The following is a 25756-nucleotide window of genomic DNA, read 5'->3' on the forward strand; positions in this document are numbered from 1 at the left end:
GATAATGTTAAGTGCTGAGTTTCAGTCTGCAGGTGAGAATGTAAATTGGAATCACCCCTTTAGAGGACAATTGGATGATTTCTAGTGAAGTTGAAGAGGCACACACCCAAGACCCAGAAAATCAATGTTTATATGTTTGAGAAACTCCTGCCCATAAGTAACGAGCATTGTTCATAACAGCAAATAAATAAAAAAGAGACGAAAACGGCTTACACATTCATTCAGATCGTGGATAAACTGTGTAATACACTGTGATATCATGAGAGCATAACAATTATAAAAATTAACTGGGGTATATTCATCAACTGGATAAATAAAAAATGCTATTTTTAAAAATAAAGTATCAAGTGACAGAAGAATATATGCAATTTGGTACCATTTTAATAAAGATTGACATTCAAAAGAATATTATGAATTGTATGACTGAAAACACACAATAAAGGCATAAAAATGGATACAGATATAATAAACCCATTCTCTTTTTTAAAATATATTTTTATTGATTTCAGAGAGAAAGGGAGAGGGAGAGGGAGAGGGAGAGGGAGAGGGAGAGGGAGAGGGAAACATCAATATATTTTATTGATTTCAGAGAGAAAGGGAGAGGGAGAGGGAGAGAGAGAGAGAGAGAGAGAGAGAGAGAAACATCAATGATGAGAGAGAATCACTGATCGGCTGCCTTCTGCCCAATGGGGATCGAGCCCGCAACCTGGGCATGTGCCCTTGACCAGAATCGAACCCGGGACCCTTCAGTCCACAAGCCAACGCTCTATCCACAGAGCCAAACCAGCTAGGGCAATAAACCCGTTCTTAAAGATCACAATTCCTGCAGGGATTAAAGATGGGGTTCAGAGAAACTTCACCTGTTTCGTAATTTCTTTTTTAATTAAAAGATTGGAAACAAGGCAAAATTAAGATTTGGCAAAACTAGGAGACAGATAATAGCTGTTGTATTATTATTTTCACTTTTGTGTTTGCTTAAAATATTCTAAAGTTTTAAAGGGAAAAGCTTTTCCTCTCCCATGATTCTAATTTGCATAGTTTTTAATCAAATTTTCTTCAGACTTTCTGTCTTTTTTTCTGTTCTCTTCTTTCTCACTCTCTTTCTCTGTGTTCTCCTTCTTTCCTTCATGCAACATGTATGATACCACAGTTTACTGGGCTCTTAAAAAACGTAATCATGTGTCGTGAACATTCTTCCAGTTAATGTGGCCTTCTTTTTAATGGTTCCATAGTATTCCAATTATGAGTTTGTCATAATTTATTAAACGATTCCTCAAGGTCCTAGATAAACTTTTAGATTATTTCCAACATTCTGCTACTAGAAAAAAAATTGCTGTAGCAAACCAAACTTTGTATGCTTATGAAAAGCATGGACTTCCTGGTTATAGACTATGAATATTTTAATCTTTATAAGATTCTGCCACATTGTTCTGTACTGAAACTGTGTTAGTTTAATCCTCATCAACAATCTATGAGATTGCCCATCTCTCCACACCCTTACCAAAAAGAAATATTAGGAATACTTAGCATTTGAACAGTATGAGAAGTAAAATGATTTTAAAGATAAAAAAGTAAAACTCAGCCCGGCCGGCGTGGCTCAGTGTTTGAATGTCTACCTGTGAACCAAGAGGTCACAGTTCGATTCCAGGTCAGGGCACATGCCCCGGGTTGCAGGCTCAGTCCCCAGTCAGGGGGGTGGGGTGGGACTGTGTAGGAGGCAGCTGATCAATGATTCTCTCTCATCATTGATGTTTCTATCTCTCTCTCTCCCTCTCCCTTACTCTTTGAATCAATAAAAATATATATTAAATTTTTTTAAAAAAGTAAAGTTCAGCCCTGGCCTGTGGCTCAGTTGGTTGGAGCATCATCTGCCAGTGTAACAAATGGTATCGGGTTCAATTCCCAGTCAGGATATATACCTAGGTATCTAGTTCTACCCCGGTTCGGGGTTCATACAGGAGGCAACTGAATAATGTTTCTCTCTCTCCCCACCCCCCCCCCCTTTTTTTTTTTTTTAATAATTTTTATTTCTTAAAGTATTACAAAGAGTATTACATATGTCTCCTTTTTTCCCCCCCTTGACATTCGCCCGGCCCCTACCCCCCGCCCCCCCCCGCCCCGTGTCTTGTGTCCATTGGTTAATCTTATATGCATGCATATAAGTCCTTCAGTTGGTCGCTTAATCCCCCCCCCCCAACCCTCCCCAGGCTTCCCACTGTAGTTTAACATTCTGTTCAATGTTGCTCTGCTTCTGTATCTACCCCTGTTCATCAGTCCATACTGGTCCCCTTTATTTGTCCCAACCTCACTGGAGTAGTCTCAACCTCACCAGGGCCGTCTGAGCCTCACCAGGGCCGTTTCAACCTCACCGGGGCCGTCCCTACCTCACGGGGGCCGTTTCAACCTCACCGGGGTCGTCCCTACCTCACGGGGGCCGTTTCAACCTCACCGGGGTTGTCCCTACCACACCGGGGCCGTTTCAACCTGACCGGGGTTGTCCCTACCACACCGGGGCCGTTTCAACCTGACCGGGGTTGTCCCTACCACACCGGGGCCGTTTCGACCTGACCGGGGTCGTCCCTACCTCACAGGGGCTGTTTCAACCTCACTGGGGTCGTCCCTACCACACCGGGGGCGTTTCGACCTGACTGGGGTCGTCCCTACCTCACGGGGGCCGTTTCAACCTCACCGGGGTTGTCCCTACCACACCGGGGCCGTTTCGACCTGACCAGGGTCGTCCCTACCTCACGCCCACCCCCCCTTTCTATCCCCTCTTCCTCTCTCTCTAAAAATATCAATAAAATAAAAAAAAGTAAAGCTCAGAGAGGTGACTCAATTTATCCCAAAACTGTCTGCTAGTAGCAAGCCACTCTAGGATCTGAAGACTCCTGAGGTTGGATGTCTTTTCATTAGTTAGGTCTTGATGCTTCGTTCTAGAGACCCCAGAGAGTAAATGTATTATCTGAGAAGAAGGGAAGAGCTTTATTTCAGTATCTGGGGTACTTTTCATGTGGGAGGTAAGTGAACCTGGAGCTTTGAGGCTCATGCCCTCGGACAGCAGTTTTGAAGGATGAGGAAGTTGGCGGCTGGACTTATGATTGGGCAGTGGGGCTGGAGCATATGGCATCTGCTACAGAGAACCAATAATCATGTGGATTTGTATCTTAAATATAAATGTTGATCTTGAATACTTGGGTAAAAACACACTTTCTATGCTGCACAGGCCCAGATATGTCACTGCATTCTTTTGTTTTAGTTCTCAAATACAAGAAGAATGATGAGGATGAATCGCTTAAAGATAAATTGTCGAAACTAAATATTCACTCAATTAGCAAGAAATCAAAGAGAGTGACAAATTATCTCAAGATTCTGACCAGAGGAGAATCACAGGTAATTTTTCTTCTTGGGCCACATACATTTTCCTGAGAACATGAACGCTGATATTTTTGTGAGGTTTTGTCTTGTTGGTACACAGCTGTTTCTAGAACACTGAGAATCAAGGTAATTGCCCAAGGTTGTTATGCTGTTCCTCTCTCTCTCTCTCTCTCTCTCTCTCTCTCTCTCTCTCTCTCTTCTCTCTCCCTCCCTCCCTTTCTCCCTCCCACCCTCCCTCCCTCTTTCCCTCTGGAAATGGAGTGAGGGTGGGTTTGACACTATCCTAGCTGTGCCACTTCCACTCAGAAGCAGGCAAAGCAGAGATAAGGCCATACAGACAGAGCTCAACCAGGGCTGCCCAGGAGTCCTGACTCTCGCCATCACCCAGCACATACTCTCACCCAAGGCAATGCCCTCCTTTCATCCCTGTCTTGTTTCTGCTTTTTAAAAATCTCACTTGCCTCTGGGGCTCCCTTGATATTCATTTGATCTTCATTTCACCTGGAGTAAAAAGTGTTCCGGTGCACGCGTTAGTGCATATTTTCCCTGCCACTTACCTCCTTCCTCTTTCCCTCCCCACTCCCAGGTGCACATTATATATTACTAGGTTATTGTTTTGTGTCAGCTGTTTAGCCTGACTTAAACCTCGTTCACCTTGACCTCTAATACATAATAGATGAAGTAGCAAAGGCTGTCAAACATTAATGTGCATAAAATGAACTGGAGAGCTTGCTCCAAGATTCCAGGGCTCCACCTGCTCCTCTCTCTCTCCTTCTCTCTTTCTCTCTCTGGTTCAAGGGTACAACCTATACATCTGTATTTTTACAGAGACTCCCAAGTGTTTTGAAACTAAATAACTCTGAAGTATGTGATCCATGGGACACATTTTAAGATTCGCAAGATAGTAAGTTCATGGCCTGGAGGTGGTAATACAGTGAGTGAGCTTCTAACCAAGAGTGGGCAGGAAGGTTCTTTAGATACTATATAGCACTTTTTATTTTCCTTCTCATTGGCATGATTTCATCTCTTATTATGTTAACCTCTCTAACTAAAGGTTTTAATTTTAACTAGAGGCAAGTGGATGGTGGCTCAGCATTGGTTTTAGGTGGCTCGTCTTATCGGACCCACTCTCTAGCTGCTGTGTTCCGTGGTCTTTTTCTGTCCTCCATGGTCTCTTTAACTTTTGACCACTGAGCTAGAAGTGGCCTCTTCCTCCTCTGACCACCTGACAAACTCACTGAGTGGATCCCAGTTGTGGCCCTGTCAATATCGCAGGAGGTAGCACAGGGCAGAAATTAAGAGCAAAATCTTTGAAATTGTCCATATCTGGGTTTGAACCTTATCTCTGTCTTTTAATATTTGTCTTTGGGCAAATAACTGAAATTCAATGTAACCATCTGTAAACTGGGGATTATACTAGGACCTAACACAGGGAGTGGCTGTGAGGGTTCAGTGAAATGATGCATAGAAAGTACCTAACACAGTGGGGAAGCCCTCAGTAAATACTGGCATCACCATCATTACCACCACCATCGTTATTTTATATCATCAACTTGTATTGTTATTTACCTTTTTTTAATGCTCAGACTTATTACTTCCCACATGGATATAAAGCCCCATATGCCTGGTGGATTAATCAGGTCTTTTACTTTCTGCATTTTATGATGCTTTGACATCTTTAAAAAGCTTGCTGTCTGAGGAGCGAGCCCAGCCCAGGACTAGCCTGTTTTTAGAGATGGCCAAGGGCTCAGTGGGAATCACTTCTTTCATACACAAACCAACCAATCCAGAATCCATAGCCCCCACCACCTCCCTATCTCATTCACTCACCAATATTCCTCTGCCCTCAATAGATACCAGGGCCAGGTACCAAGCAATCCGAGACAACCTGGATAGCCCCAAGCCCAGGACAATTATTCAAACTGGTTAATCCTAAACTGTTTACTCTGCCCAGTGTGTCTGTAGGGTTTCCCCACAAAAACTCCATACAGACTCTGGCTTCGACTCTCTCTTTGCTTCTTCCTGCCACCTAACCAAGCCTAGTGACCCTGCATGGCATGGGGTGACCCCTTCTTGAGGACTTGTGAGTAAATACACCTTGTCTGAGCCTTGTTCTTATTTCCTCCTCTGACTGCGATGGCTTTCCCATACCGTATCCAATAGGGACTTTCTGGGAACACATGGCTCATTTATCCTTCTGCTTACATCTTAATATTCTTCCAGGGGCTCACTGGGTCCATTGCATACAGGAGGTAACTCCAGGCCCCTCCTCTTAACGTGGAGCTATAATATGGGATGTTTGGGACATTTATGGTGTGTGGTCACAGATCAGAGAAAGGAAAATCAAGACATTGCCACCCTGGCTGGTTTTGCTCAGTGGGAAGAGCATCAGCTCATGGACTGAAGGGTCCTGGGTTTGATTCCAGTCAAGCTTGGTTGCAAGCTTGATCCCCGGCCCCTGATCCGGGCATGTGTGGGAGGCAACCAACTGATGTGTCTCTCTCATCTCTCTCTCTCTCTCTCTCTCTCTCTCTCTCTCTCCCTTCCACTCCCTCTTTAAAAAAATCAATGGAAAAATATCCTCGGGTGAATATTTAAAAAAAGACATTACCACTAAAGACAACAGCCATAAAATTGAACTGAGAATTCATGTAAGAAGAGACAGTAGCCTCCATAGGCGTGTGGAAATATGTGCAAACAACCCTCCTTTGACACGTTGCTTCTGATTTAAGGCAATTCCACTGAGAAACAATAGGCCCATCTTCATTCCGGGCAGGCTTTTGTAGAAGCTGTAATATTCCTTAACACATTTATCATCAGCTTCTGATAGTTTTCAATCGTGAGCTAAGCGTGCTTTGTCGTGAAAGTGGCCTGGAGGGATATTAATTAGATTTCCCCCTTAATCTTTTGAGAGGATGTCCTGTCAGCAATGAAGCATTTTACTGTTAATCAGAAAATCAGCTGCATGGGCTGGACTGGGGAAGAGATAAATCTCAAATCAGCCCATTTTGCACTTGTCAGCAGCTCAGGGGAAATATTTGGTGGAGTTAGGATATAAAACTATTACCCAAGAGGAAGATTCTATTCAATTCATCACACATGTATTGAACTCTTAGGTGCCAGACTCTGTATGAGAGACTGGGAATACAAAGAGGTTCTGATCTCAGACCACTTCGCTTTGAATCCTGGTCCTACCGATGAACATTGCAAGTTTCTTTAACTCCCTGGGTTGGTTAGCGTAAAGGCCACGCTTCTGTCACCGAGAGATTCCAAAACGTAAGCTTCAGTCAGCCCTTCACTTATGTCTCCCTCTTGCAACAGTCCTGAGGTGTGGGTCCCAGACGGGCTCCTCTGCCTGAGATGCTTCAGAACCCAGTTCTCCCCAATTGTGTGCGTTGCTGTCTCCTAAACATGTTGTCTTCGTTTTCCTGGTTAATTTAAAGCTGGGACACAGCCAGGTCTTCATTCAAGCCCCAAGGACGGTGTTATAAGGTCAAGATTCAGAAATGAAACACATCACTTTCACTCACGTCCTAGTTACAAAAACCCAGTTCCAAGGACAGAGCCAGCTGCGAGGGAATCTGGGAAGGGTAGTCACTGGCAGGGCAGCCAGGTGTCTATCTTGAACCAAAGGTGCCAGTTCTATCAGTAAGTTGGATGACAGGGAAAACGTTAATCATCTCTGCCACTCCTTCTGAAACCTGTTTCTTTTTCAAAATGGGAGTAATCACGGCACCTACCCTTCAAGCTGTGCAGTATAAGAATTAAAGTGAGCCAGTGGATGACGGTCTAGCAGAGTGTCTGGAACATAGTGTTTAATAAATGTTAGCTGTTATTATTATTAAGACAAAATAACTGCAGTGCATCATTGGAGAGAACAACTTAAATAATTGACTAGTTGTGTGAGAGCACATACAAGGTAGTCATTCATTTTCTACAGTGGAGAGCGTAGGAATGATAGGGAGCATTTGTAGAAGGGTGACAACTGAGCAAGTCCTTAAAAAATAAACAGAATTTTTCCAGCAGAAAAGAGACAGTAGCATATTCCAGCAAAATAAAGCAGCCTGTTTTGACTACAGAGAAGGAGAAATGGGCCATATTTCTCATAGAGTGATCCTTGAGCCTCTTATTTTATAAACCATCTGGGTACCAGCCAAGATATACTGATCAAAATAGCTGGGGATGAGTTTTTTTAAAAACTGCACTTTAAAACAATCTACCACAGCCTATTATTATATGTATTAAATTGGGTTAGAGCATAGAAATCCTAAGGCAAAGAGTTAAATTTTGTGTGTATTACAAAGAACTATGCCCCCCACTTAAGCAAAAGTCTTTTTAGATGAGCATTATTAAGGGGGTTAAAAATAAAGACGTCATCATTTTCTGGGTATTCAGTTCTAAGGTCAGTAATTTTAAATGAACAAATGTATGAACCGAAGACAGCTACGGGTGTCAGCCAGTACCACACTGAAGAACACACTCCACAGCCTGTGAAACATTTGCTGTTCACACAGAGTTTGCCAACACGAGGCTGGTTCTAGCCATTCGATTGCCCAGAAACTCTTCTCACCATTAGGAGCAGTGATAAGTGTGCATTCCTAGAAACTGTTACGAGTATATAAAAAAACATATATTTTTCTGAATGCTTAACACATAAGATAACAAAAAATAACGGAATACATGTGACCAGTGCCTTAACTGCTGAGTTTTCTTAAGAGAGGGCTAGTTTTGCTAAGATTATATGTCATCTTTCAAATCTGAGTCGATAAAGAATTATCACATTTCTTTAGCCAAGCTCCTAAGAACATTTTCTAAATGACCACCATGAAATAAATTGGAATGAGTCGTACATAACAGCAAAACAAGAAATCCCAGGCAAGGAGATCAAATTTTTATTTTCAATTCTCACTTTATTTTTGAAAGGACAGAACGGGGCTGATAACCGTGTTCCTAACGCCTCTTCAAGCAAAAGCCATAGAATGTATCAGTTGCTCAGCCAGCCCTTATCTCAGCCAATAGGAACGCAAGGAAACTAGCCCAAGGCCAAAAGTATGCTAGCCACCACCTGTTTTTGTGTAAGCAGACCCTAGCTGCACCCTACCCTTGCGTCATTAGCCCCCCCCCCCCCCCCCCCCCCCCCCGGCCATCACTCAACCAACCAGAATCGGCCAAATCAGTGGTCCGAGTGAGCCCCCACCCCCTGACCCAAGCCCTATAAATTCTTTGTTCTCTTAGAACTCGGGGCTCTCTCTTGCATCCAGTAATGGAGGCAGGAGGGGGACCAAGTCCCGGGCTTGAATAAAAGACCCTTTGCTTTTGCATCGGAAAAGGCTCCCTGGTCGTGGATTATTGGGGACCCCGAACTCTGGGCATAACAATTTTTATTATTTTATAAGCTCACAAATATAATATAATTTGAGGGCTCATACATAATACATGTGATTAAAAGCAGCAGAGAAACATTTGACCTACTACCACTGCTGTGACATAGGTGAAGCTGTGTGAAAACTGAACAGCAAACGAAGCTGTGTCACGTGGCTTCGCTGCGCATCAGCTGTGCCGCGTGCCCACAGAGAGTGCTGCGTTAAAGGCAGGCGGCAGATCACCAGAGGTTTTCATCTCAGCGGGGAGTTTGCAGTAATGTGCTGGCCAATACGGCCTGTGATATTTTTCTTGAAACACCAGATTCATTTGAGTTATAAAAATAAATAATTTCATCTATATTTTAGGTGAAAGACAACACCTTTAATAGAGAAGAAAAGCTATTTAGATCTTTAGAAAAGACCGTGAGGCACTGTGTGAAGAACATTTCATTCTGCCTTCAACACATACAGGTAAGGGAGACGTGACTCTTCAATGATCCTACCCCCAGGTACCGATGTCCGTGGTAATTATGAAGAGTACATCGACTGTTCATTCATTATATGATGACACCTACTGTATCCAATTTGGGGTGCGGCAAACTGCTGGTGAAGGAAGCCAATAGAAAGGCTGTGGTTTTGTTCTCTGTTCCCTTACCTGCTCAATCTTTCCCCATCCATATCGCCAGGTTGTGGGATGTTTGCTCGCATGATTGCCACATGGTGTGAGTCAGCAACAGGCTTTCTTTACACTGGAGATGAGCTCACTAATTCAAAATTTTGGACAAGGCACAAATGTTCTTTGTTTATTTTGTTAGACTAAATAAACTACTGACTGGTTTTCCTACTGAATATAACTAGACTGTCCTCCAGTTGGTTTAAGTCTGATTTTCAACAAGGGCATGCAAACCTCGGAGGGGACTAGAAACACATATTTGTAAATTTAAGAGTAGAAGTGAAAGGTTATCAAAGAGGCACATAAAATGAAATGAGAAGAGACGTTTTAAAGTAAAAAGTGCATAACAGAAAGGCCATTTCAAAAACCCACAAAACTCACAGGTGGGTCTCACATTTAGCTGTTGCTACCTAGCCGCTGACCCTCCAAAAAGGCACGTGATCACACAATCCTAAAACAAACTGAGCGCCTGTATATATTTTACATCCAGAGTTTCATAATGCGCCCTTTACAGCTCTGAAAGAAATTCAACCGTAGGTAGGTCGTCATACATAAAAGAAAATCAACATAAGTGAACATAAATTCTAACAAAATAATTCCAATTAAAATATGCAAATACTCCTACACAACCATAGAAAACAAAAAAACAAACAAACAAAAAAAAAACTCCAGAAATTTCCAGTCTACTATGAGAATCAGACTTAAACAAACCAATTAGAGTGCAGGATAATTATATTCATAGGAAGACCAGGCCGGAGTTTGTTCTGATGGATCTCATAAAGAAGACAGTGTCTTTAACAACATCCTGACCAAGGTCATGACTATGAAGCATAGAGAGTTAGTAGAATTACATGTATATCAGTTCATTGGTCCCCTCCCCATTTTCCAGTTTTTAGAGGCAAATGCACGCTTAGATGAGTTATCATAATAGAGGATTGTCAGGCACAATGATTTGGTGACAAGGTTCTATGCTATGTAACCAGCAAGCCACATTCTTTCCTTATTTATTGACTGATGCATGCAAAGCCCATTTTACACCTAGGTTTGCTCATCTTTTCCTAAAGCGCTGCCATTTGGGAAAACGAAACCCAAAACTTAGTTGTAAAAGGGCAGTGGGAACCCTGCCCTGAATGTAAATTTCAAGGAGTTAAGTGCCTCTTGGGAATAGAGGAAAGTCTTCGCTTAAAGAGAACATTAAATTCACTAAGGAAAATGGAAGACATACATAAAAGAGGAGTGATTTTTAAAATAAGGGATCTATAAGAATTGAATGCTGAGGAATTGCCATTGAAAGAATTTAAGATGGACTCTTGCCCTAGCCCAGTGGTCAGCAAACCTCGGCTCGCGAGCCACCTGTGGCTCTTTGGCCCCTTGAGTGTGGCTCTTCCACAAAATACCATGTGCGGGCGCGCACGTACAGTGCGATTGAAACTTCGTGGCCCATGCGCAGAAGTCAGTTTTCGGCCTGGGCGAGTCTATTTTGAAGAAGTGGTGTTAGAAGAAGTGGGAGTACGTTCGCTGAGGTCGACCCCTCAGATTGAGGATGTTTTTAGCAAAGGCCAGCTTAGGAGTACCCTAATTAAGTTAATAACAATGTACCTACCTATATAGTTTAAGTTTAAAAAATTTGGCTCTCAAAAGAAATTTCAATTGTTGTACTGTTGATATTTGGCTCTGTTGACTAATGAGTTTGCCGACCGCTGACTGCCCTAGCCAGTTTGGCTCAGTGAGTGGATAGAGCATCAGCCCACAGACCAAAGGGTCCTGAATTTGATTCCAGTCAAGGGCATATACCTCGGTTGCAGGTTCCATCCCCATCCCTGGCTGGGGAGCATGCAGAAGGCAACCAATTGATATGTCTCTTTCCTCCCTCCCTTCCACAATCTTTAAAAATCAATGGAAAAATTTACTCGGGTGAGGATTAACATAAACAACAACAATAAATAGATGGACTCTTAATCTTAAAAAAGGGTATCATCAAGAGGAGTAGGAGAAAGTAACATGGGAGGAAGTGAGGAAATAGTTTGCTACAGGTAACCCCCTTGTACAGAGTATTCATGGTGAATTCTTTTTCTTTTTTCCTTCTTACCTCTCAGTGGGAATGGAGGGTGATGCTGATGAAGTGCCCATTTGGGATGAGTGTCATTGTACTAACTTTGCCCTCTGTGTACCTTTGCTCTGGGTTTCAGGATGCCATGCACTTTGCCCTGCAGAGCATGCTGGAGCTCCAGGAAATTTCATGCACCAAAGATGAGGAAGAGGGGGGGCATCCAGAGGCCTCAAGGAATGGCCAATACCCCTGTGACGACTTTGTAAGTTATTTATCTTCATAGGTAAATGCAAATGTAATAGTACAGTTAACAGAAAAGCTGATTTTCACTTATTTTTTCTGATTAGAAATGAAACATGCACTAAAGCAAATACTAATGTCAAAATTAGTAGATTTTAAACAGGAGATTTTTTTATCATTAAATATTTTAAAGTGGATTAGTGTAGATTTCACTATAATCAAAACTTAAAAGGGTACCACACTGTGTTTCTAGGGGTAGTAATTGTCTGACTAACTAAAATCGACATTTAGTTTAAGTGTGCATATAATGCAGAAAGGATTTATGAAGTTAGAAAGCTGTGATTTTCTTAGAGTCCTTACAGCAGGTGGGTGTGAAAACATGCTCTGAAGATGTGACTTTTATTAACCTACTGTAGGCTCAAAAGCAAAGCCTTCCTATTGAAAAAGGGCTTTTACATAGGAGTCATTTATTATGTCTCCTGCTCTGTGGTAAATATTTGTTTTCTACGAGTTCAGTAAAATATACAGAATCATAAAACAGAGTCTGGTAATCATAAAGAGATACTTGAGCCAATGAAATATTTGGGTGGTAAACTAGTCTGAGTAATACTAATTTTAACTTAGCATCTTGTGTTCCATAGATATTGTTATTTCATAACAGTATTTCAAGTATTACATATAAAATACAATAGCCTCCGTCATCATCTTGAAGGTCCATGAGAGTGGCATTATTGTGTTGGCATTACTGGCATTTGGGGTCAGCCAAATCTTCATTGAGTGGCCCTTGTGTTGGAGGGTGTTTAGCATTCCTGGTGTTCCAGGCTCTAAATCTCCATAATGTCCCTCCCTCTCAAGTTGTGACATCCAATGAACAGCAACACATATTTCTGAGTCCTAGGAAGTGATACAGCCCCCACAACAGTAGAAAAACACTGAGAAGCACCTTGCTTTCCTAGCACAGGAAAATGAAAAGTCAGGATTACATCTGAACTAAGATGCTAGGTTAGGTAAATGAGACAGGGAGGAGGGCGAGAAGTTTTTATGACATGTTAAACGGAAAGAGTGTGGCTATGTCTTATACATTATCTAGGCTTAATTATAGAAAGCATAATTTAGAAAAGTCCTTAAGGGTTTGCTCTTTAGTTTAATTCCAATTCATTAACTAAGTCAATAAATATTTATTGAGCACCCTGTGAAAACATGGCATATAGCTTCTCCCTCATTAAGAATGCTCCAGAGGCCGCCACACTCCCATCACCGCACTCTGCTCCGCTCAGGTCCCCGCATGACTCTGCGCCCACCATCGTCTCAGCAGCTGGTAGGGAGATGGCACTTAGTGGAGAGCAAAGGCTCCCACGAGTACAGGAGGGAATTAGGCATGGGAATGGCTCTGCGGAAAATGGGCTCCATGGCCACGCCAGACTGTGTCATCACTTCCGATGGCAAAAAACCTCACCATCAAAACTGAGAGCACAATGAAGACAACACAGTTCTCATGCAACCTGGGAGAGAAGTGTGAAGAGACTACAGCTGATGGCAGAAAAACTCAGACCGTCTGCAACTTTGTCAAGGGCGTGCTGGTCCAGCACCAGGACTGGGCTGGGAAGAAGAGCACCATCACAGGGGGCGGGAAGGCGGGAAGTTAGTGGTGTTGTGCATCATGAACAATGTCAACTATACTCGGATCTATGAGAAAGTGGAGTAAAAATGCCATCATCCTTCTGAACGGGAATTAGCCATGAGGATAAACAAGCTCAGTTCAATGAGCAAATCTCTCCATGCTTTTTTCCCCATTACTGTGTTCAGTTATCACAAACATTTTACATGCAACTATTTCTGTTGGTTTAATTAGCATTGACCCTTCCGTTAGTAAATAAATGTGTTTATGCCATATATCCTATATAATAAAGGGGTAATATGCAAATTGACCATCTGATCGACGCCTAACTGCCCCCCTGCCAGCCCAATCGCCCCCAACTGCCCTCCCCTGCCGGCCTGGACATCCTTCTGGATGACCTTCCAGACAAAGCCAGGGCTGCGAGGGCCCAGCCCCTTGTACGAATTTTGTGCATCGGGCCTCTAGTACATATATATATATTCGTGCACTAGAGGGGGGTGTCCCTCAGCCCAGCCTGCACCCTCTTCAATCTGGAACCCCTCAGGGGATGTCTGACTGCCCCTGTGGGATTGGGCCTAAACCAGCAGTCGGACCTCCCTCTCACAATCCTAGACCACTGGCTCCTAACTGCTCACCTGCCTGCCTGCCTGATAGCTCCTAACTGGCCCCCCTGACAGCCTGATCACTCCTAACTGCCTCTGCCTGCCAGCCTGATTTCCCCTAACTGCCCCCCTCACCCCACCGGCCTGGTCGCCCCACACAGCCTGCTTGTTCAGTCGTTTGGTCGTCCCTCACTAACCCCCATGACGGCCTGGTCATAGGCAGCCATCTTTTGAGGGCATGATGGTCAATTTGCATATTACCTCTTTATTATATAGGATATACATATATGTGTGTATATATACACATGTGTGTGTATGTGTGTGTGTGTATGTATATATATATATATATATATATATATATATATATATATATATGTATATATATATATATATATATATAGATGCTCCAGAATTCAACAGGAAGATTAGACAAGGTATTCCTACCTTGCATAATACCACAAGATGATAAATTAGGATAAATTAAAATAATTATCAGAAAACAACATAAAAGTAACTTTTTATTGGTAACATATATTTGAACTCTGTTTAAAAATCAAACATTTATCTGAAACCACAGAAGTTGTTTTTATCTAAACATGAGAGATACTTATCTACACATTTTTATAGGACAAAATCTTAAAGTAAAATTTAATTCTTATTTGTTCAGACTACAATTCCCATGCACAGTGAATTGGCTCATGTCTATGTCACACAACATATATATTGCAATTATAGTGCAGTATTGTAAGTAGACTACCTATAGAATCCATTCACATCACAGACACAGCAATTCATCCCAGAACTGTAAATGGATTATTGGCTTAGCCAAAGTACTCATTTAACAGTCTGCAGGTACATATGGATATTTTATAAATTAGACATCAAATTTAATCTGGGTTTGCTATTGCCAGTGCCAATAAAGATTGGTTTCTTCTCTCTCCTAGATTTCCCATGAGTTCAAACAAAGTTACCAGAGGCCATTTAAGTTAATTAATAGCAGCTGCTGCTCAGTCTGATTCCCTAGGACATATTTTGGGGTACAAAAGGAAACCTGCTTCCAAAATGCTATAACATAATCCCATAACCCAAGCATGTATGGTAAAGGGTGGTCAGCAAACCTAGGATACAAGTGCCCTTCAGAATAGAAGGGCAGGAAAGAAATTCAAAGAGAAGAAATTAAACATAGGGTGCTCATGGTCTGGCATGGGGTTTGGCATTAATATGAAGTTCATTTTCAATGACGCAGACCTAAAAATGTAACAATTTAGGACACAGAATCAGCATTGGCTTAAGCCTTCAGTGTATTTAAAGAGGAAGCAATAACTCTGTGGTCGTTTCTATCACAGGAGCAAAATACCTATAACAAGGGGGTACTGTCTGTTTAGGGGATATAGTTCCACTACCAAAATGAGCTACCAGGGTAGCCAGGAAATCAGGGCAGATGTCTCTTCTAAGACAGACTTTCTTCCTTCCTTCCTTCCTTCCTTCCTTCCTTCCTTCCTTCCTTCCTTCCTTCCTTCCTTCCTTTCTTTCTTCCTTTCTTTCTTTTTTTTTTACGAAAAGAGTTGACAATTTTATTTTCACATTTCACAATACAAATGAAAATTGCTTTATTTGGTCCCACTACTCCCCTCAAAAACTATTCTCTCTTAGGAAGAGGTAGTGAACTTTCCTTGTCTGCTGTTAGAAAACACCCAGAGTCACAGCACCTCGATCTCTTGTGAAGTAGAACAGTAACAGAAGCCTGATAGAAAGAGGCTCCCCTTTCTCCTTATATGTCTGGTCGAGTCATTCCGGGCCAAGTGGGCACCATCATGGGACGGGTGGGAGGTCTCATCATTGGGGGCCCAGGCATCATTGGCATGTGCCCTCCCATAGGAGCCCTCGTTCCAGGAGCAGGTCCCACTGGCATCATCCCAGGAGGAGAAGGACCCATCATTGGCATTATGGGAGGGCCCCCCATATGGGGTGCTGGCATCATACCAGGGAGAGGTGGACCCGGAAGACTCGGGGGAGGTGGGATCATCGCCCCTGCAGGAGGTGGAGCTGAGAATGGAGTAGGAGGTATCTTTCCTTGCTGAAACGCTGCAGTTGTTTTGTCAGTCAGGCTCTGAGCCTGCTCTTCCATCCATTTCTGATAGTAGTCTTTCACATTCTCGTTGAGTTTCCTACCACTGCAGTGTGTCTTTCTCACAGATGGAGAGTCATGGGTGAGGTATGTATCGCAGTAGTCACAATAAAACTTCGGCATGTTGTTCTGCAGGCCGTTGGCACTCCGTTCCAGACTCTCTTTCTTTTATTGCCAGCAAAATGACAGGTGAATCATTTATGCAGTCTGGGCAGTCACAGGCTGGAGGTCACCCCCTCCCTCCACGTGCTGGCACTGGGATTAGAAAGAGGGGGAAGGGGAAGGCGTGGAAGGAGGTGATCCCAACGCCGGAAAAATGATTGGATCCTTCTTTAACTCGGCTAGGTACCTGGCTGTCTCCCTGGTGCTCCTGCAGGGAGGAAAGAAGCCCAATTGATAGCAGCGCTGGCTGCTCCGTGACCGGATTTTTTCCTCTCTCCTCAGGCAGCTCACTTACAGAAGCTCGTCCTGACGCCCCTGTCAGCCCTGCTGTCCCTGTTCCCAGGGCCTCAGAAACTCATCCAGAAACGCTATGACAAGCTGCTGGACTACAACAGCTACCTGCAGCGGGCAGCAGGGGAGGAGTCAGACTTGGCCAAAAAGGAGTACGAGGCCCTCAACGCCCAGCTTGTGGAGGAGCTCCAGGTGTTCAACCAGGCCGCACGCAAGATTCTGTTGAACTGTCTGTGCAGTTTCATCACCCTCCTCCGGGACCTGACGCTGGTGAGACAGCAGCTGTATTCCACGGTGGTGCCGGTAAGCACAGCACCAGCACCTGGCCACCTTGGTCTGGGCATCTCTTGGAGACAATGTCTGCGCAAAACAGACCTGTCCGTAGCTCGCACCAGTGTGGTGCGTGCGAGTGCGTGTGCGTGCCTGCGAGTGCCTGTGTGGTTTTCCATAGGAAGCTGAAGGAGAGTTTCCTAGTTTGGGTTTGCTGTGACTTAGACACATGCAGTTTTCGTTTTGGAGATTCCTTTTCAAATGCCAACCCACGTTCAGCTATTGCAGGTGACACCCATGTCGCTCCACCTGCCTGATGCTATGTTGTAGCTTCTCAATTCATATTTTGCCTTCCCCTCCCATGCAATAGTTTTTCGGTGTTAACCATGACTAAGATGAGGATCAAAAATCAGGCCATCTCAGTGGAATGATAGAGGTAGGATAACTGTTAAACCAGTCTTCATTTTGCTTTGCTCCAAAGAAGATAAGACTGTGTGTGTATGCATGTGTGAATGTGTGTGTGTGTGTGTAAAAATATGTGTGTATATCTCATTTAGCCTTCCATTAAAATATGGTTTTATGATTATTTTCTGAAGAGGAAGAAAGATATTTGCATCTTAATATCAACTTTAGAAAATCAGCTTGGTTTCCTGGCCCTTAATTTCACATGTATTAGTTCTCATTCAGCTGGTGAGGTATTTAATGGACATTTGGAGGAAAATTAATTGTCCCTACTTTATTTTTTATTGGGTATCTAATTAACTTATCCTTTGAATTAAATTATATTGAATAATCAGGTGTTACACTTACATGGTTCAAAAGGTCCATCCATGTTTTAATGTGTTTCTGTACTTAATTTTTTGTATTGCCCCCAAATACTCCATAATATGGATCAGTCACATTTTGTTTAACCATTTATCAGTTGAACATTTGAGTTATTTCCACTTTGGGGCTATTCTGCATAGTGCCACTATAAATATTCAAGATCCCTCTGTTACTCTTCCCTCTGACATTTCAACATGGTCTTTTCATATAGTGGCATAGCACAGCTGGACTTCCATGGTGATGAAAGTCTCCCAAGAGTGAGTGTCCCAAGAGAACCCAGTAGACATTGTATGGTCTTTTTTAGCCAAATCTTGAAAGTCAGCACCTTTTCCATCATTCTATTCATTTCAACATTCTACTCACCGAGGTGATCATAAAGGCCCACCTAGTTTTGAGGGGAGGGGACGTGGATTCCATCTCCTGGTGGGAAGCATGTCAAAATATTTGCTGATCTGTTTTAAAACCATGTAGCCTTTTTCCACTTCCCACTATCCCACCCAACACATTGAAGGTGACTGCTGCCATCAATTCCTGAGCCTTTTCCTCAAAACTTTACTGCTATTTTTTCTTCTGTTCTCCTTTTATTAGGCTTGAATCTTTGAAAAAAAAAATTATCCCTATCATTTTAATGGGATTTATGGAGACAGAAAATTAGGCCATTTTTTTTTTCTGATTCTAATGTTGACCTAATTTTTCACTGTGGAGCTACCCTGTACTTTCTCAACTGTTCTTCACAGCTCTACTAAACTCAGTACCTAACTGGTTAAGTAGTTGTCTTGGAACAATGTCATCTTATTTCTGCCTGCCTATAGGTACCATTGTTGGTTTCAGACATCACTGAAATGCAGAACAGAGTACTAGAAGAGGTTCAAAATCTGAATTTTATAAAGGACAACAGTGCCACCTTTATTGAGAGAAAACTTAGTTTTGAAAAGAAGAAGCCTGTGCAAATTCCGGTGAGTTTGGTAACATTCATGCCAATGATGACTGTCACTTCTTTGCCTTGTTTAAACCACAATTTATATTATTTTCCATATCACTTATCTCATTCTAATATCCTGTCATTTACACACTTATTTTATGCAGACACTTTTGTCTCTTTTTACCCTCTACACTATGAACTCTAAGCGTATAGATTTTTATCTTTTTTGTACATGATATATTTATTCCAAGCAAGTACAATGGTGTCTGATATAAGATAGATATTTTATAAGTGTCTGTTGAATAAATAATAGAATTTTATAGTGCTAAATTATATAGTTCAAACCTTTCACTTTTTCTAGCCAAGGAATCCCAGGCTGCAGAGATGAAATGGCCTTTTCAAAGTCACTTAGTGGCAGAGCTGGGATGGGGCTAGGCCTCTTGACTCCTGCCTAGTTTACTGATATTATTTCCCAGAAAAAGACATACACATCTACAATTTACTTAATTAAATATTTATCAAGTGCTTAATATGCAAGGACATGCCTACGGTGTGACAAAGAGCTAAAAATGCGTTCACCATAAGAGAGGGATTAGAACCTCTGCCTTCTTATTTTCTTTGAATTTTCTTTCTTTTCTACAACACTGCCCTCATGTGCTAGCTAGAGATTTTTTCACTGTATAACTCAGCTGGATACTTCACAATAATAGCCCAATCTATGCCTCAGCGCTGAAATAATCCCAGATCCATGTATGGCTTCAACATTTTAAAAAATTCCGGAGGAGAAGAATTTATCGACCCAGTGAGGATTTTAGAACACAGCTGTCTAAACCAAAATTTCTCCTTACCTCTCCCAGCCAGAAGTGCCGCGTCAAACTGACACTCACCGCTCCAAACTTCTGTCCACATACACTACAGAGGAACTCTACCAAGCTAAGCGCAAATGCAATGCTACACAAGAATATGACATCAATCTTCTGGAAGGGGAGTTGGTGGCTGTGATGGAACAGAAAGATCCATTGGGGAGTACGAGCAGGTGGCTTGTTGACACAGGAAGTAAGTGATTTGCTTAAGATGCACAGAACTATCTCTTCTCTGTTTGAGTCTTTCCCGGGGACCTCTGTGTACTTCTCTAAACACAAATGTTTGGAAAGTGTATCTGAATGACCTTGTTTCTTCTTTCTTTTTACTCCTGTCTAGTTATTAAAGGATATGTGTATTCTTCCTTCCTAAAACCCTACAATCCGGCCAAAGCGCAGAAGATGGGTGCTGAGAACAGGTCCTGTGATGATGACTTTGATAACATCAGCCTCTTTGTGTCTTCGCGGCCAACTAGGGACAGTGTCACAAGCACCCCAGAAGGTAGCATAAGTGACAGCAGCTCCTCTCTGAGTGGCACATGTGGAAAGTTTGAAACAAACGGCACTGATGTTGACAGCTTTCAAGAGGTAGACGAGCAGGTAAGAATTTCAACCTTGATGTAAAGACACTTGGCTGTTCAAATCATGAAAGATGTTCTCGCTGGTGGCGCTCTTTCTTACTGTAAGACTTGGTGGAAGAGCATCAGCTTTGACATCAAGACCTGTTAGTAACTCTATTAGCGCTTACTCTCTGTGCAAGTGTTTGCAGGGAATTGCTTCACAGTCTGTTTCCTCAAATGCAGGCATAAGGACATTGATTCCTATTTTGCAGAGTTGATGTGAGGATCAGGGATAATGTGGATATGTAAAGTACCCGGCACGGAGTGGCACTCAGTAAGTCGTGGTGCTACCTTTACCCTGCTGTGATGAACGTAGAGTGAAGATGGTCTTCTTATACTCCCCCCATCAGAGGAAAACAGCTCATACTGAACAGATTGCCACCATCAGTAGCCTCTGGAAAACTGTTCCTAATTCTTCTGAGGGCAATATCTGCATTGAGTTATCTATGAATTGGCCATTTTTAATCTTGTAAAATGACATATAACATATAATGACATTTTTTAAGAGCTACTTTTTCCTCAATGCATCAATGCAAAGGCGACTGGGATGATTCTTTTGCAAATGGTTAGTTAACTATAATGTAGAGTTCCTTTTTTCTACTTCAGAAAGTTTCAATATATTTAACTGTTAATCCCCAAGTGGTGATCAACTACCCAATTACCTGGTTCTTTTTTTTAAATATATTTTTATTGATTTTTTTACAGAGAAGAAGGGAGAGGGATAGGGTTAGAAACATCGATCAGCTGCCTCCTGCACGCCCCCCAATGAGGATGTGCCCGCAACCAAGGTACATGCCCTTGACCAGAATCGAACCTGGGACCCTTGAGTCCGCAGGCCGGCGCTCTATCCACTGAGCCAAACCGGTTAGGCACCTGGTTCTTTTTTTTAAAATATATTTTTTATTGATTAAGTTATTACATATGTGTCCTTATCCCCACGTTACACCCTACCCCCCCCACCCCGCTCATGCCCTCACCCCCCCCCCCCCCCCCCGTTGCCCGTGTCCATTGGTTAGGCCCATATGCTTGCATATAAGTCCTTTGGTTGATCTTTCCCCCTTACCCCCACCCTCCCCTACCTTCCCTCCAAGGCCCGACAGTCCAATCAATGCCTCTCCATCTCTGGATCAGTCCTTGTTCATCAGTTTATGTTGTTCACCATATTCCACAAATGAATGAGATCATGTGGTATTCATCCTTCTCTGACTGGCTTATTTCACTTAGCACAATGCTCTCCAGTTCCATCCATGCTGTGGCAAATGGTAAGAGTTCCTTTTTCTTCTTCCTCTTCTTAAAGAATACCTTTCAGCATTTCATATAATGCTGGTTTGGTGGTGATGAACTCCTTTAGCTTTTTCTTATCTGTGAAGCTCTTTATCTGACCTTCAATTCTGAATGATAGCTTTGCTGGATAAAGTAATCTTGGTTGTAGGTTCTTGCTATTCATCACTTTGAATATTTCTTGCCACTCTCTTCTGGCCTGCATGGTTTCTGTTGAGAAATCAGCTGACAGTCGTATGGGTACTCCCTTGTAGGTAACTGACTGTTTTTTTTCTTGCTGATTTTAAGTTTTTCTCTTTGTCTTTTGCTCTTGGCATTTTAATTATGATGTGTCTTGGTGTGGTCCTCTTTGGATTCCTTTTGTTTGGGGTTCTCTGCGCTTCCTGGACTTGTAAGTCTATTTCTTTCACCAGGTAGGGGATGTTTTCTGTCATTATTTCTTCAAATAGGTTTTCAGAATCTTGCCCTCTCTCTTCTTCTGGCACCGCTAAAATTCGGATGTTGGTATGCTTGAAGTTGTCCCAGAGGCTCCTTACACTATCTTCATATTTTTGGATTCTTTTTTCTTTTTGCTTTTTCAGTTGGGTATGTTTTGGTTCTTAGTATTTCAAATCTTTGACTTGATTCTTGGGATCCTCTTGTCTACTGTTGGATCTCTGTATAATATTCTTTATTTCAGTCAGTGTATGCTTAATTTCTAGTTGGTCTTTTTTCATATCCTCCAGAGCCTCACTAAATTTATTGGCGGTTTCCAGAAAAATCTTGAAAAACCTTATAGATGTGGTTTTGAACTCTATATCCAGTAGTTTGCTTTCCTCCATTTCTGTCATTTGTGACCTGTTTCTTTGTCTCCACATTTTTTATGCATCCCTGTGTTGGTAGAGTGGTTTTGTGTGCTAGGTGTCCTATAGGGCCCAGTGGCTCAGCCTCCCCAGTTACCTGAGGTGGACACTCTTGGTGCGCCCCCTTGTGGGCTTTGTGCACAGTCTTGTTGTAGTTATGCCTTGATTGTTGTAGGTATCACTGGGAGGAATTGACCTCCAGGCCAATTGGCAGTGAGAATCAGCTGTGTCTGTAGTGGGAGAACTTCTGTGCTGAAGACACCCTTCTGGGGCAAGACTTGCTTCAGTGAGGCTTTGGTGCTCACTGAGTCTGCCCCCTGAGTGTGTCCCTTATGGATCTGAGGAGTTGTAATCTGGATGGTCCCACTCTGACCACTGGGTACACTGGCTCTTGGATCTAAGGAGGTGCTAATTTAGCCTCTGCCTGAAGGTTACCCAACAGGAGCTACGAAGAGATCTGAAGATTCCCCTTCCTTTTTTGGAGTTTGGAGGTGCCCAGATGAGGCCCAGCTTTGAAGCAATGCAAGCTGCTGTGGGGCCTTGGGCCTCTCTTGGAAGTTCTGGGTCTGTCTGGCCCAGCTGTAATTTGTTAGGTAATTTTCAGGTTGCAAAGGGCCAGGGCATTCATATGCAAAAGCCTCTGCCGCAGACTGAGTGGGGTGGGGTCTCAAGGAATCAACAGGGTGGAGCAAGCAGCTATGGCTGATCCTCAGCCCTGCTCTAAGGGGCCGTGTCTCAGTGTCCCGAAAATTGCTGCAAGCACCTCTGAGGGAAAGCTGCCCTCAAGTTCTGAGTTCTGCCTGCTGCCAGATAGTCCAGTTTCTCCCCATATGAGTCCTGGGTCCCCAGAGACTTCCCGGAACTGGAGTTCAGAGCAGTCGGGAGCTTGTGATTCCCTCCCGATTCAAAAAGACAGCCGCATCCGCAGGTGCCAGCCCCTTTCCACGCACGCTCGAGCCTCCATACCTCTGCACTTTATTTCCGCAGCTCCTCTGGGTCTCAGTGTGCTTTTCTCTTTCCTTCTAGTTGTAGAATTTCCACTCAGCCAGACTTCCTGTAGTTCTGGATGATGTCCGTTTTGTCTTTTCATTGTATTTTTGAAGTTGTTGTGGGAGGCAGCAATTTCCTCTGTTTCCCTATGCCACCATCTTGGTTTCTCCACCTGGTTCTTTTTTTTAGGTTGCTTTTTTCTTCAGTGCCTTTTTATTAATTAACTAGAGGCCTGGTGCATGAAATTCATGCATGAGGGAAGGGGGATGTCCCTCAGCCCGGCCTGTACCCTCTCCAATCTGGGACCCCTCAGGGGATGTCTGACTGCCAGTGCGGGATTGGGCCTAAACTGGCAGTTGGACATCCCTCTCACAATCCGGGACTGCTGGCTCCCAACTGCTCACCTGCCTGCCTGCCTGATTGCCCCTAATTGCTTCTGCCTGCCAATCTGATCTCTCTTTAACTGCTCCCCTGCTGGCCTGATTAATGCCTAACTGCTCCCCTGCTGGCCCAATCGCCCCCAACTTCCCTCCCCTGCAGGCCTGGTCACCCACAACTGTTCTCCCCTGCCAGCCATCTTGTGTTGGCCATCTCGTGACGGCCATCTTGTGATGACGTGAGGGCATCGTGCGAGGGCACGGGAACCACCTAGGCTCTTATTAGTATAGATTTTGTTTTTTATAAGGGTAATACATGCTATTTGTGAAAAGTTTAAAAAGTATAAAGATTTTATATATATATACATATATATATACACATATATATGTATATATGTGTATATGTATGTATATATATATAATATATTAATTCCTTCGCAGTTATACTCTGATTCAGAGATAATATTCAGATTATCCTTTCAGACATTGTGCATATACAAACACATATTTATATGAGTGGGAACATGCATGTGTTAAATAATCTTTTTTCACTTAGCAATGTACCTTAGACAACAGTAACTAAATATCTACCTCCTTTTTTAATAAATTGATTTTATAAAGTGATTGAAAAGTGGGAGTAAATTGTATCATCTTTGTGAACAGTGAGAATACACTGTTTATTATAATGTGCACATCTGAGGTATCCTACAAAGGCAACTGTTTGTGTGACTATTTAGACTTTTGTTCCTGATTTTATTTTATTATCAGGAATATCAACTGAAACCTGTACTGTCTTAACTGGATGACGCTTGGGGTCAGCATTTCTTTCCCTATCCTTTCCTACCATGGCAGCAACACTTCCCTTGCTCTCTTCCAGAATTGCAACAGCACATTGTCAAGGGAGGTTATCAGCTATAATCTAGCCTTATTGGTGGTTGTAGTTGATCCTGGCAAGAAAGACAGATGGATGTGTGGCCTTGGCCTCTATTTGATATTCAGGGGATTCAGTGGGGCCTAAAAAATCAGTCCGAAACAGGCAAGTTCTGATTGACTTAAGACTTTATTGGCTGTGTGATTTTTACACCAAAGCTGTTTTTAACCTGGAAGAACTCAAAGAATAAAAGGGTTCTATGAATGGGATTTGGGAGGTTTTATGAATTTTCTCAAATATGTTCCAAACTGCCTGCTTATGTGTATAACTATGGTAAAAAGAAGTCCATATCTTTCACTGGATTTTCAAAGGGAAATTCTATTGAAAAAGGTAGAAACCCTTGCTCTGGAGGCTTAACTTATATTTATCAATTCTTCCACCCAATCAAGAAAAATTGTTGGGTAAAGAGCTTCCAGCATTTTCTAGAATGGTTATAGTGGTTCAAAAGTCTTAAGGTAGGGTGAAAATATAACTTGCTACCTATAATGAGAAACTTTTGTTAATGAAAGAGAGCGCTTCTAGATGAGACACCAACAGGTGTAACTGGGAGGTATTGTCAATCTACATATTGGGGCCTCAGAACCAACTCATTCAGAATCTTACATGCACACCACAGGCAGAAAGCAGGGACTTTCTCTGAATGTTTTAGAAACGCTCCTAATTTATGATCCAGAGACTTTGTAGAATAATGGGGATGAACCAATGGATATTCACAAACTGGTAGGACTGATTTATAGTAAGGGACTTAATTTTTAACTTTTTTACTCTCTACTTTATGCTATATCAAAAAGCATAAAAGCAGTAAAAAAATATGCCTTCCCATTATAATGTATTCCCCCCTTTGCTCATCAAATAGTAACAGCATGATATGTATTAATTTTCTATGATGCATAACAAATTATCACAAAGTAGGTAGCTTAAAACAACATACATGTATTAACTCACCATTTCCACGGTTAGGAATCCAGGCACAGCTTAGCTGGGGGCTCTGCTTAGCATCTCACAGAACTGCAGCCTAGACTTTGGCTGGTCTGTGCTCTTTTTGAAACTTGAGGTTCCCTTCCACGTTTGTGGTTGTTGGATGAATTCAGTGCCAGTAGGACTGAGGCCTCTATGTCCTTGCAGGTCGTCAGCCAAGGGCCATGACGCCTCTCAGCACTGAGAGGCTGCTCTCAGAAATGTGTATGTAGTGATCTATAAGCGGCTCACAGCATGGCTGTTTGCTTGTTCAAGGCCAGCAGGTGAGCATCTTTCTGGTTTTAAATCTCTCATCAAGTCAGGCTATTCAAGATAAGCTGTGACTAACTCAAAGTCAATTTATTAGGCACTTCTGCAA

The 25756-nt window shown here is 42.7% G+C and overlaps 2 protein-coding genes and 1 pseudogene across 2 annotated transcripts in view; 2 read left to right on the plus strand and 1 right to left on the minus strand.

Moving 5' to 3' along the window:
• The window catches only part of ARHGEF38 (Rho guanine nucleotide exchange factor 38), a 139461-nt gene that overhangs the window by 106638 nt on the left and 7067 nt on the right, over window positions 1-25756 (plus strand). The window contains exons 7-13 of the mRNA XM_070408580.1: window positions 3257-3390; window positions 9105-9209; window positions 11601-11723; window positions 16494-16805; window positions 18410-18553; window positions 19377-19575; window positions 19720-19979. Of these exons, the coding sequence (XP_070264681.1) occupies window positions 3257-3390; window positions 9105-9209; window positions 11601-11723; window positions 16494-16805; window positions 18410-18553; window positions 19377-19575; window positions 19720-19979 (1277 nt within the window). The remainder of the gene's footprint in view (window positions 1-3256; window positions 3391-9104; window positions 9210-11600; window positions 11724-16493; window positions 16806-18409; window positions 18554-19376; window positions 19576-19719; window positions 19980-25756) is intronic.
• On the plus strand, window positions 12987-13406 carry LOC138998902 (fatty acid-binding protein 5 pseudogene; annotated as a pseudogene).
• On the minus strand, window positions 15693-16190 carry LOC139006063 (U1 small nuclear ribonucleoprotein C-like). The gene has a single exon (XM_070408565.1). It carries the CDS (start codon window positions 16170-16172, stop codon window positions 15693-15695), a length of 480 nt encoding a protein of 159 aa, XP_070264666.1. The 5' UTR covers window positions 16173-16190.

The sequence above is a fragment of the Myotis yumanensis genome, unplaced genomic scaffold, assembly GCF_028538775.1.
Source record: "Myotis yumanensis isolate MYYU_CA2020_CCGP unplaced genomic scaffold, mMyoYum1.0.hap1 SCAF_1, whole genome shotgun sequence".
Classification (NCBI taxonomy): domain Eukaryota; kingdom Metazoa; phylum Chordata; class Mammalia; order Chiroptera; family Vespertilionidae; genus Myotis; species Myotis yumanensis.

Bases quoted from the DNA above. Each gene is read 5' to 3' on its own strand.
- LOC139006063 (XM_070408565.1), bottom strand. From the start codon at position 16,172: ATGCCGAAGTTTTATTGTGACTACTGCGATACATACCTCACCCATGAC.